This window comes from Cucurbita pepo, chromosome 6, assembly GCF_057944985.1.
Source record: "Cucurbita pepo subsp. pepo isolate OVF chromosome 6, ASM5794498v1, whole genome shotgun sequence".
In the NCBI taxonomy this organism is placed as follows: domain Eukaryota; kingdom Viridiplantae; phylum Streptophyta; class Magnoliopsida; order Cucurbitales; family Cucurbitaceae; genus Cucurbita; species Cucurbita pepo.
In genome coordinates, this window is record NC_141803.1 from 14,594,907 (window position 1) to 14,608,450 (window position 13,544).

A 13,544-nucleotide genomic window follows, 5' to 3' on the forward strand; every position below is an offset into this window, starting at 1 on the left:
CGTTCATACTAACATAACATAAAGGAGAAGTATCCCAATGTACATGACATACATAAATATATGAGGTCCCGATGACTTAAAATCATAGCATATAATAAGAGTAATTTCGTTATTCCCTTCATTCATGACGTAGTATACGTATGAGTCATGTATGCATAACATAGCATCATAGGTCATCACATAACATACACAGCATAACATAACATTCCTAATTATGACGTATGCAAGGGTCACAGGACATGTGTCATCATACATCATACAATTCTTCCAACCACCTAACAATAGAGCCACTCATTTGTTCGGCCTTAACCGGAGTCCCTAAATGTTTTTAAGCTGGTCTGAAACTGTCCTTCAACATCAAATTTACCACGTACGGACTCGTGCCACAACAATAGGGTATATCATGGAAGTTAGTTTACTTAAACGTATTGAATATTTCCAACTTTTAGCTAAAGAAATATTTAATTTGAGTAAATAGTAGTCTTAGTGACCTCAAATACCCTTAATAGGATAAAAAAACAACTTCGGGAGGGTCGAAAATGTGAGAAACGAGTCTGAAAACCCTTTTACCGAGCTGAATAAGCCTTAACTCAAGTCGTTGAGCCGTTAAGCAAGTTGAGATGAGCCACAACAAGTGGGAGGACACGTCCTGCACGTGTGGTGACTAGGAAATGCACGTGGGTCATCACTTGGGTCGTGCTACTAACTTCAAGTTATAATAGGGTCAATATCGAAATCGGAGAAAAAAACATAATCGAACTGAGGTCGAACAAACGAAATAGGAGCTCACCACGTGTCGTACGCACGAACCACGCACCTGGAGAGTGTCCCATGTGTCACAGTCATGTTTGTCCAAGATGTATTTCCTCGTATCATATGTCTCAGTCATGTTTGTCCAGGACGTGTTGTCTATAGCCGCAAGACCGTTGCAAACCCGCTTTACTTGCTTTCATTTTACTATTCTAATTGTGTTCATACAAGGGTATATGACCGATCACCAAAATCATGTCTACACCCGCCAGGGTTAAAATGCTCCGAAATGTACTATAGGGAATGTGACTAGTTGTCAATTCTTCCTACCCGGGTTATATTAATCAAAGCTATTGTCATTATTTATTCGCTTTTTGCTTATAACATTGATTTCTTTTAAATTATTGTCAACGCATTTCCTCACTCACGTTTTCTAATACATTTCTTTCAAACGTGACCTAAGGCTCAATTATATGCCAAGATTATCTGCAAAGTCCAGCTTATGTACGACTAACTTATTCACTGGGTTAAAACAAGTGTCCCACAAAACGACACTATGACACTATGCACGGAACCACACACAAGCACAACCATGCCTAGGGAAGGGGCGCATATCACGTGGTCCAGCTGGTTGGCTACTTTGACCCATGCAGCGCCCATTCGGTCCAAATAAAGAAATAAATAATGTTTTTAAAAACAATGTTCAACTTTCAAAAAAAAAAAAAAAAAAAAAAAAAAAAAATTGAAACACTCTCCTCAAGAATTTAAGGATTAAAAACATATTAGAATATAGTTTCTAATATATTTTATATAACTTTAATCCGATAAAAAATTTCCTTATTGTTAATAATATTTTTGGTTTATCGTATAATTTTTCCTATTTTCAGAATTTTGTTAATAATATATTTGATATATTTTATGAATTTGGTTAGTAGTATATTTTCTCTAATAAATGAACTAATATGGTTAAGAATAAATGAACTAATATAAAATAAAGGGAAAAAAATGAACGAGTGAAGCACTCTATATTTAAAAAAAAATCAATGTGATCAGCTATATTTTTAAAATATACACGGGAATTTTAGCCATCAACTCCAAATTCCTAATCTTTTATATTAGAAATTTAGAATAGCATTTTTGACGGTGTTCTTAAAAATCACCTACCGGAATTTATTTATTATTTTTTTTTATATAGAAGACAATTTCATTGATAAGTGAAATTTATAAGAGGGATGTACAATCCATGATGTTTACGAAAGACCGAAAGACCTTCCCAATTTGCATGAGGGAAGTATAACTGTAGGAAGTAAAAATATTAGACAGTTTATACCAAGATATAGCTTGGTAAACAACATTATCGAAAAGTTTTGTATAGATTTGTGTCGTTCCTGCAAATATTCTATGATTTATTTCTTTCGACAAATTCCAAAAGAAACCCATGTTGAAGTTTTTCCATAATAGGGCTTTTGTGTTCTTGAATGTTTTTGAAAGGGTGGTACGTTAAGGCCATATCCAAAAAATCATTTACCTCCCTAAGAATCGTTGTCCAAAAATTTTGAGTGTATGTGCATTGCGTAAACAAGTGACTTTGTCCTTCGTTTTCTTTCTTGCATAGTGGACACCAGATTGGAGAGAGATTGATGTAAGGCATTCTTTTTCAAAGATTTTCACTCGTGCCGATAGCTTTATGCGCTATTTCCCAAAGGAAGAACTTCACCGTTTTAGGTTGATGTCCGTCCCACCTACCTGAATTTATGCAAAAAAAGGGATTTAAACTTCACTTTTAAACTTCTAGCATCCTATCTGAAATATCAAGAAATTGAAAACATTTGATCTTGAAGAGAGCACAAGAGAGTAGAGTACTATATAATTCCATCAGGATGGTACCATTTGGGGAACTTGGGACAACAAATGAATATTCATTATACAGCAAACGACAACAGAAGGAATATACTGAAGATAGTGTACAATGGATGAAGTCTTACAAATGACAATAATAATAAACAGAGAGCACACGTAGGAACAAAACTGAAAACTGGAATGGTTGATGAACGGTGGGCGATCGATCGAGTGGGAGATGTAACACCATTGAATGAAGTTGTCGTCATGGTCGTGACTTATCTGGATTACGAGTATCGACAAAGAATGTTGAGCAAAGGAGACAGACAAGTATGTTCCTTTGTTTTAGAAAGTTGCCCTGTTTCTTGAAGCATCCTAAAGAATTTTGGACATGAGACAAGCTACATAATTGCACAAGAACAGCTTCGCTTGTTTTCACTATCGAACTCGTCGTCCGAAAGATCTGCTTCACTGGTAATTGAACCAGGTAACAATTAGAATGAAGGACTGAATCACAAGAACACATTCCAGGGAGAAGAGAGATGAAACAAAAACAGGACAAATACGAAATGAGAGAAGCATAGTTTCAATGTGCAAATAAATCTTCAACCCTGAGAAAATTTACTTCAAACAGACTCAACCGATTCGAGAAAGAAAACTACGTTCTAACTTCAAAACTTGAGATGTAATAGGACATCATTCAGCAGCAAGAACTTTTCAGACAATGGCAATCAAACAAAAGAGGGATATCACAGTACAACTGAGAGAATTCATCAAATGTGTTCACCATGAACATGCGTAAATGTAAATGTGAACGAGCAAAATCACTTCAAAGTTAAAATTCCAAGTTTTTTAACTTTGAGTACTGGAATGATTTAACTCCTCAACTTTAATAAATGAAACTAATGAATTAATCTTGGGAAGAAATCGAAGAATTTCTCGGGAATCCTACAAGATCCATTCGTTCTTTTTTCTCTGATAGATGGTAAGAACTGAATATGGGTTCGAATCCTATTGAGAGGTTCACTAGAGATTAGAAATCTTTCAATGCACCGTTATATCCTTTCTCGTCCTGATACCTGAGTGAGGGACCCCTACGACGCCTGGGGGACCCGAACCTTCCTTTATACACCGGGAGTTTTTTAAGGCGCGTTTATGAGTGAGGATTGTTGAGGATCATTGGGAAAGGAGAGACCCACATCGGCTAATTAAGGGGTTGATCATGGGTTTACAAGTAAGGCATACATCTCCATTGACATGAGGCCTTTTAGTAAACTAAAAGCAAAGTCATGAAAGCTAATGCTCAAAGTGGACAATATCATACTATTATGAAGGGTCGTGGTTTTTAACAAGGAGCAATGCAGCGTCGATGACTTCTATACCATTGGAAACATGCATTAGTTTTTATAAAGGATACTTCTCAGTGAAATGTGTGTAGAACTAAAAGAGTATTTACTAATAAATCATATTGGAAAGTGTCTCTTTAACTCGTAAAAGATGGATGTATTATGATGATAACGAGAGTGTGTGCTAAGAGATTAGTGAGAGAACTATTTGCGGAGAAAAGACAGCACATGGGCAGAGTTAATGAGAATTAAGAGTAAATAGAAGTAAATGATGAAAGAAAATATGCGTTGTAATTGATTAAAACATCATAAACACACTTTTAATCATAATTAAATCATTCTCAAACATTCATTACATGGAACCATTAGCAAAACAAGAAAACAAGAAGTATAGGTTTCAGAACATTGTTAGAGATAAATGCAAAGACTAGAAAAGTATACAAAGATTTACTTCTAATTGCCGAATTCCTAATACAACCCATCAATTGGACAACTCCATGACCTTATATGCAAACCGTATGAAGAAAAATAGAGGAAACTAATATATAAGTTAAGTTGATCTATTTGGTTAATTGGTGTCCATCAGTATGGTTTTTATAAACTTCAAAATTGATGTGTGTGTATATATACATATTTCTGAAAAGAAGCATGAATATAAAATTAAATTTACCGTAACCTATCAACTTAAGCTTTTTAGTTGTAAACCTGACCCTTTAGCAACTTCCTATCCTTCCATCACCCCTCCCTATGCTACACTTGTAGCTAGCTATCTAAAAGTATCACAGACTAAGAGTCCGTGTAAACCATGAAAGCTTGCTGACATATTGCACATTCTTACATCACTATCTAACTTCTTCTATTTATGTAATCTTCCAACCCCATGCAATCTCTCGTTAGAAATCACGAATCTCCACAATGGTATATGATATTGTCCACTTTGAGCATAAGCTCTCGTGGCTTTGCTTTGAGTTTCCCCAAAAGGCCTCATACCAATGGAGATAGTATTTCTCACTTATAAACCCATGATCTTCCACTAAATTAACCAATGTGGGACTCACTCCCAATAATCCTCAACAATCCTCCCCTCGAACAAAGTACACTATAAGCCTCTCCCCTGAGGCTTATAGAGCTCTCGAACAGCCTCTCCTTAATCGAGGCTCGACTCCTTTCTCGGGAGCCCTCAAACAAAGTACACCCTTTGTTCGACACTTTAGTCACTTTTTGACTACACCTACGAGGCTCACAATCTTTGTTCGATATTTGAGGATACTATTGTCATGACTAAGTTTAGGGCATGACTCTGATACCATGTTAGGAATCACGACTCTCCACAATGATATGATATTGTCCACTTTGAGCATAATCTCTCGTGGCTTTGCTTTGGGCTTCCCCAAAAGGTCTCGTACCAATGGAGATAGTATTCCTCACTTATACACCCATGATCTTCCACTAAATTAACCAATGTGGGACTTACTCCCAATAATCCTCAACATCTCTCGCCCCTACCCTCAACTCTTCCTCCCTATCAGTGTCCTAAAGCTAGAGCTTCATGCAAACCAGAAGTAATCAGAATCTAGATCACCCAGAACCAGTATATAATCTCTATAAAAGTGATGTGGTTTAAGACAGTTTAGTATTCAAATTGTCATCCTCTTCAGTTTAGACTCACTATACATACACACAGAAGAAACAAATATTTCATTGATAAAATAAAACATACAAAAGGGGAGGTACTCCCAAACAAATGGATTACGAAAAGTCCATCCAGTCTGTCATAAGATAAATTAAGATGCACTATGTGAATGGAAAGACAAAATATTTAGACCAACCCAATGTCATCATAAAAACATTATCTAGGAATCTACCAAAGGGCAGAAATTTGTGTTAGGCCTCCAGTTAATTTTACTTACATCAGGAGAAGTCGAAAAGGAACTAATTAGTATTTCTTTGTTAACTGCGTACATCCATATTATCTACAAGCTTTTATATTTTGGGGTGTTAATTTTTACTGGACTTATGTTGGGTGTTGGCTGTATTTGGGCCTGGGTTTTGTTGGGCCCTTAGTATTGTTGTTGGTATTTAGTTTTCTATTAGGCTTGTAAATTGTAAGTTGGCAGATACCATTTTGGTAAGAACTAGAGTTCTATCAGTTGTTTCTTATCCCAAAATAGTCTGCCAGTTCTATTTTGATCCCTCAACTCAGATGTCTACTTTTTAGTTCCTAAAGTAGGCATAAAAACTACTTCAGTAGTTATTAATTTTTTTGTTGTTCATTTAACAAAATTTTGAATTTGTTTAGAAACTCAACACTTGGCATATATGTGGTTTCTACCCGTCGTTCATGCAGATATTACTTAATAAATGAACAAAAGACGAACCCAAGTCTAACATAGGGTAAATAATTTATATAAAAAATTATCTAAAGGATTAAATGACTATTTTTCAAAGTTCAGGAACTAAAACAAAATGAGTTTATAGGTGAAAATGAACAAGCATAAAAGTTTAAGAACCAAAATAGGATTGAAATCAAAATGTTCCATAAGATTAGCCTCCTTCTTTCCTTCGTTAATGCAATTCCAAAGCCTCCAGGATCTTTTGAAAGAGTGACTGGGTTGTGCATGTTACTTGGATAGCAGCTTCCATATGTTCATGGAGATTCTATCCACCATTTTGCAAGTGGGCTTTGGGATGTAGAATAAAAGGAAAACATAGATTGAAATCCGTTATCCCCCACCCCATATTAAATGCAAATGTTAGAAGAGTAGAAATAGGAATGCATGGAGAGTTGGTCAGGAAGTTGTATGGGTTGAACGTATATGTTATGAGGAGACGCTATGAGTGAGACAAACAGAAATTTGATTAGGGAACAGTAGGAGAAAAGCTGGCCCTCTTAGAATTGACCTAATACTTTGTACTCAAGATTGTAGCTCACTACACTTGTTCTTACTCATTTTTAAGTGAATATGATACCTATGCGATGATAAAGAGAACTCGTTGAACAAGAGTCAACTCATGGAATCTTGAAATGTTGTGATTTCCTCTGTTGATTTTCTTAATTTTTCTCAACAGGATTCCAGCCAGGAGTGGCCTATAAGTTATATCCAAGATGTCATTCCATGGTAGACCATAGGGAGGTTACCAATTCCACAATTCTACATCTCTGCTATAAGGCCCACATTTAAGTATGCTTATGCTTGTACCACCAGCAGTCATAGAATTAAATATATGCATTTTGTGGCCTCAGCAGACTTAAGACTTTGATTAGGTTGAAAAGATTTCTCAACTTATCAAATTTAAAGATAAAGGAAAATGTGACAATAACCAATTAAAGATGCAAAATTTGGTTACTATCATTGCCCACCTATGAACCATGGATACGAAATCATCCAGACACATGTTTTTACCACCAAAAACTTTTTTTTTTTTTTATAATTTCAGAAGCCTTGAACATGCCTTAGATATATATACAACCCCCCCGGCGGCCCATGCGTAAGTGCATTAAGCCTAACCTAAAATGTAATAAATTATAACCAGCCACCTAGTTTGGCAAGAAGGATGAGGTCCAAAAGCTTTCCTCCAATAACAAAGGAAAACTGGCGAGTCAATGATATTAGGAAGCACCTACCACCTCATACCTTGAGTCTACCTCTAGATGATTCGTACACACCTGCGGCTAGGCTGACAAGTTCAGTACAGACACACTTTAAAAACTTAGTGCTTCGTTCACTGGAACAATGTTTTCTATTTGAGATAAGTTGTAGAACATTTCTAGAAAGTTGTGCTTAAAGTGCTTCACCCCTTTTCAAATAACTTTGAAGGGTTGAGTTGTGCAAGCCAGGGCTGTATTTTTTCCAGGGCCATTCAAAGTTTCTAATTGTAAATATCAGGTCCGTGCATTATAATGATTGACTTACTTTGACGGACAAAGTTTCCAGCAGTAGTTACATTTAGGAAATACACAAATCAAGGACTTCCAAACATTTCAGTGAAAGATCAACGTATTAAAGAAGTCTGAAGTGAGAAGATTGCTCAAAGTCACCTACGTGGAGCATGATCGCATGATTAGAAAAACATGGGAGTGGTTATCAAACTCAATACTCAAAAGGCTTTTGACAAAGTGGATTGGCAATACCTTGACAGGATTTTGGTGGTTAAAGACTTCATAAACACATGAAGGCGGTGGATTTATGGTTGTATCTCATCGGCCAACTACTCAATCATTATTAATGGTAAATCGAGAGGCAAAACTAGAGCCACCCAGGGTATTCAACAAGGTGATCCCTTGTCGCCTTTTCTCTTCAATTTAGTGATGGATAGCCTTAGCCGTTTTCTGGATTATACATGAAAGAGGGGCATCATCAAAGGCTTTCATGTTGGAGATAGTAAGTCTATTAATCATTTATTATTTGTGAATGATACAATTCTTTTCTCCTCCCAAGAAGAATTAGAGGTGGAAAATCTCTTTTATCCATATTTTTGAAAAAAACATCAGGACTGAATATCAATAGGCAAAAATCTGATTTTTTGGGTATTAATTGTGATGAAAGCTGGATTTCCCTCTTAGCTAACCGATTTGGCTGCAAGGTTAGCTCGTGGCCGTCTACATACTTGGGTTTCCCACTATAGGTAACCCATCGTCCTTTTCCTTTTGGCAGCCTATCATGGATAAAATCAGCAGACAACTCCAATCTTGGCAGAGTAATCATTTAACGAAGGGAGATAGGCTCACTCTAATCAATGCCACCCTCACAAACACCCCAATCTAGTACTTATCCATATTCCAGATTCCAAAAAAAGAAGCTGCAAGCATCAAAAAATCCTTCAGGGATTTCCTATGGTCTTGAAATAGAGGGAGAAAGCTGTTGCACCTCATCAAATGGGCCAAAGTGAGAAGCAATTTTCAGAGGGGCTTGAGTATAACTGATATCAAACAGCAAAATAAAGCTCCTCTAGCCAAATGGTCTTGGAGATTAGGAAAAGAATGCCTTATGGAAGTTAGTCTAAAGTTTGGCACTTCACATTTCAATCTTAAATCAAATGCTCCGACTAAAGTCTCTCATAAAAGCCCCTAGAAATTCATTATACAGAATCAAGAGCTTATTGATAAAAAAAATATATTACTTGCAAGGTTGGAATTGGTGGTTCTACGCTTTTTAGGCATGATTTATGAGTTGGAAACGATCTGCTTTGCTCCAGGTTTCTCCTATTATACAACTAATGCAATTTAAAATTCGCTACTGTGGCTGAATTTTACAACAGAGAAGTTGTCATGGGTGTTAAGTTTAAGGAGAAACCTCAAAGATACTGAAATCCAAGAGTGGATCATTTTTTCCCGCAAGTCCCACATACCAACCCTCCACAGAACAAGATAGATGGTTATGGAAACATGAAAAAGATGGCTCTTTCTCATCAAAGTCCTTGCTTGCCCTTCGATCAGCGGGAACTCCCACACAAGCTTGTGGTCTATACAAGAATATTGGAAGGAGAAATACCAAAAATTGATAAAGTTCCATCGCTAGGAATTAAGTCATAGATGCTTCAACATATATGACTGGCTTCAGAGAAGATTTCCATAGTTTGCTAACTCTCCCAACTGGTGCTGTTAATGCAAATCTGATGGGGAATCACAGAATCATATTTATTCACTGTCCTTTCACTTCTGAGATTTGGGCTTGTCTATTGAAGGCTTTGGTTGGAATGTGGTGCCTCCTAGAGGAGTGTTGCATTGGTTGTGCTTATTACTCATAGATCACCCTTTCAAGCAACACAGAAAGATTATTTGGCAACATTTTGTTTTGTTCGTTCTACAGTTTGGCCCATTTGGAATGAAAGGAACTCAAGTATCTTTCAAAACAAGGATAGAGCTTTGATGGAATGCTTGATTCATCTCTTTTCTTGGCTCTGTATTGGTGTAAAATTGTTTTACCTTTTAGCAATAATAGTAAAAAACACTCTTATATCCATGTGTAATCTCTATTGGATGAGCTCCTTTTTGTTCATTTCATTTAATCGATGAAATTGTTTCCTATCCAAAACAAAATGATCACATGATTCATCATTCACTCCAAGACAAGAAAACCTTTCATTTCGTCACAGAATTCATCGCTGGCCTCAATGCCTCCAGGAGTTACAAGTGAGTCAAAGATTTTATGAGATATTCCTTTATTTTTCTCACAACCATGAGAGAACACAATCTTTATTGATTGTTCTTTTCAGGAACACCTTTGTTAGGTTTGTCATGTGTTTTCTTATTAAAAAGAAAACAAAAAAAAAAAAACATCTGAAGTGGTAAAAGATACCTAAAACATGATACCATGGTAGCAAGCAAATCAGCAAACATTAAATAAAGAAATGTCGAAGAAGATATAGAGATATGCCAGCATGAAAACAAAAATCAGCTCCAAAGTAAACAAGGTAATTGGCATAAAACTGCAGAGTCAATAGGAAAATAATGGACGTCTTGGCTTTCTTATCTTTGATTGGGGAGCTTGTTCTTAGACCGGGGTTAGAAGGGGAATTTGTTTTGCCAGTCCAACCCCACTAAGGGTTTTTCTTGCAGTTCGTTCTTCTTCCAATGCTTATTGAATACCTCCCCTGTTAGCGAGCCTGTTTTTCTCTTCTCTTTGGAAGATGAAAGATCCAAAGAAAGTTCAATTCTTTGTTTGACGGATCATCCATGGAATACTTAACACTTCAGACTAGTTTTCGAGAAAAATTCCAACTTTGATTGGTTTGTTTTGTTACATTCTTTGTTGGAGGGTGAAGGAAGACCTTGATTATATTCTTTGGAGCTGCAACTTTACTCGAATTGCTTGAATCCTCTTTTTTGAGGTGTTTGACTTTTAGTTTGATACACACAAAGTTCTTAAGGAGATGATCAAGGAGTTCCTTCTCCATCAGCAATTTTGAGAGAAAAGTGGAAGTTTTTGTGGCAGGTGGAGGTCCGTGCTGTGTTGTGAGGCTTCTGGAGTGAGAGAAATAATAGGACCTTTAGAGGAGTAGGAATCTAGTGATGTGTGGTCCCTTTAAAGTACTATGTTTCTCTTTGGGCATTGGTGATGAGGTTGTTTTGTAGTTATGCTCTAGGCCTTTTCCTACTTGATTTAAGCTCCTTTCTTTAGCCGGGTTTCCTTTTGTGGACTTGGTCTTTTAGATGTCCGTGTCTTCCTTCATTTTTTCTAAGTGAAGTTCGTTTTTTTACTTAAATAAAAGGTAATTAGCATAAAACAGCATAAACAAGGTGACGTAGAGGATGATGAAGGATAAAGTTAAAGTTGAGGCTCTAAATAGATGCTGCTAGCAATATCCATAGTTCAGAGAAAGAACATGGTGAAGGAAATCAACAGACATAAATAAGTTTTGTGCTTTAGAAAAAACAATGCAAGTAAACATCAATACCTGGGCTCAAATTCCCTGATCTCTACAAGTTCACTCCCACAAGCATCGGTCCACTGAACTTTCCTTCTATCAGTAAGACAACGTATATCACCATCCTTTTTACTCATTGTTTCACTTACATCAGCATTCTGATGAGAAATTGAAACAACATTACTTGGCCTTTTCAAGCTACTTTTAAGGGCTATATTTCTTAAAATGCTACCATCTTCCACATTTGGAGTTTCATCTTTGACCTTATCGATACTTTTAGACCCAGGCAAGGAATCATGTGGTAAGGTTGGGCCTACTTTAAGAGGAGAAGGGGAACTGTCGAGCCCTGCGGAAGTGCGACCAAAGCAAACAAAGGAGGCACAGCCGCGGGAAATGCGGTTCTTTGTGGAAGCCAGCTGGAGGTCAGATTCGGATTCTTGGTCCACCAACTGGTAATGATTCCACGGAGAAACTCTCATGGGTTTATCTTCGTCCTTTTGACCCAAAAGGAGAAGGGTCAAACCCTTGCTATACCCAGAAGCTGAAGCAGAAAAGAACCCTCCTCCTTCTACTGCCAATAACATTAGTTATACCTCATCTGGGGTGCTCAAAATTTATTTCTTGGAAGGCTTCCACCCCTCAAGCAATCAAACACACCTGTCCACCACAATTGATTGATAATCAGAACAGTCTACATAAAAGTATCAGAAAACAAAACCGAGCTACAACAGTTCTCACAAATATATAACGTATTCATTTACAGATGATACTGCACATAATAAAACTCAATATCAGTGAAGCAAAATCTTAGAGAGAAGAAAGAGAGTGTAACAGCTCAAGCCCACGGCTAACCGATATTATCCTCTTTGGGCTTTCCCTTCCGAGCTTCCCCTCAAGGTTTTAAAACGCGTCTGCTTGGGAGAGGTTTCCACACTCTTATAAAGAATGCTCTGTTACCCTTTCCAACTGAGGTGAGATCTCACAATCCACCCCTTCCTCGTCAGCACACCACCCAGTGTTTGGCTCTGATACCATTTGTAATAGCACAAGCCCACCGCTAACAGATATTGTCCTCTTTGAACTTTTCCTTCCAGGTTTTCCTCAAGGTTTTAAAACGCATCTACTTGGGAGAGGTTTCCACACTTTTATAAAGAATGCTTTGTACCCTCTCCAACCGATGTGGGATCTCACAGAGATAGTCAAAGTTACCATGCATAAAGCAACGGTAAAATTAAGGAAAACAGAGGGGGAATAACACCAAGCAAACATTCACTCAAACACAACTATTTCTTGGTTTTTAATCCACAATGTAAGCTAAGATTGAAAAAAAAAAATTGTAGAGCGTAATAATTTAAAGCTTAAATAAGAATCCATAGAGCTGACAAGGGCCTTCACGCATTTGGAATGCAAAGATTCTATGGTAATTGACAGAATTTTGGAAGCCAAAAACTGTGACAATAAGACGCATACATTTAAGTCCATCATAAAATTGAATCACTGATGCAACTAAAATTTAAGTCATTACATCATAATTCAGTAACCCGTCCATGCACACCAGAAGGATGCCTCAATCGACCTTCCCTCCAAGTTGCATCGAAGAATACCACTCATAAAAATCATTAAATATCAACTAAAGTAAAACAATAAATCTCATAAACGCCACTAAAACAAAAACCACCATAACCCACCACGTGTAGACGTGATATAACCATCTAAAAAGCAAGCAATTCAAAATTTCAGAGAGCTTCTGACTTCAAAGGAGTGATGGAAGATCGAATAAAACAGGCAGTAGTAACTCGAAAGATCCATCACAAAAACAAACCGGAAACGCCCAATCGCACTTCCTGAGATGCACTTGTAGTTCGCAAAGCAATTATGTAGAGAAAAAAAAAAAAAAAAGAACTAAAATCAAAATTCGGAATCTTAGATACACTTCATCTTCATTTCCAAACTGGAAACAAGTATACCAGTCACAGCAAGCTCGAATCAACTAACAAATTGACTTCAAAAACAAAAAAAATTCCAACATTCTAATTCCACTTCAGCAATTTACCAAAAAAGAACAACATAATCAGATCAAATCAGGAAAGAATAGAACGTACAGGACCCGACAGAGTTGAAAGCGAAAGAGATCACTGAAGTTTAAATCGACGGCGCCATGGCTGAAGCATCATTAATCAATCGCCAAGTTAGAGAAAGGAAAAAAAAAAAAAAAAAGTTGAAACGGATTTTTGCCGCAAA

The 13,544-nt window shown here is 36.9% G+C and overlaps 1 protein-coding gene across 2 annotated transcripts; it reads right to left on the reverse strand.

Annotated features, from left to right (window-relative positions):
• Positions 1-2,585: 2,585 nt before the first annotated feature.
• Positions 2,586-13,544, reverse strand: LOC111797337 (Low affinity potassium transport system protein). 2 transcript variants are annotated; one of them, XM_023680316.2, is made up of 3 exons: positions 13,406-13,544; positions 11,334-11,960; positions 2,586-3,060 (listed from the first exon to the last, which is right to left on the reverse strand). In XM_023680316.2, the coding sequence occupies exons 2-3, from the start codon at positions 11,885-11,887 to the stop codon at positions 2,991-2,993; spliced, it is 624 nt and encodes a 207-aa protein (XP_023536084.1). In that variant the 5' UTR covers positions 11,888-11,960; positions 13,406-13,544; the 3' UTR covers positions 2,586-2,990. The 2 variants fall into 2 exon arrangements, with proteins under 2 accessions (XP_023536084.1, XP_023536085.1); XM_023680317.2 differs by lacking the exon at positions 13,406-13,544 and adding an exon at positions 12,829-13,333.

Coding starts and splice junctions, on each gene's coding strand:
- LOC111797337 (XM_023680316.2), bottom strand. CDS start 11,887: ATGTTATTGGCAGTAGAAGGAGGAGGGTTCTTTTCTGCTTCAGCTTCT. Junction 3,061..11,333: donor ATCAGGGAATTTGAGCCCAG/GTATTGATGTTT, acceptor TTCAATTACCAG/TGAAGCAGATCTTTCGGACG.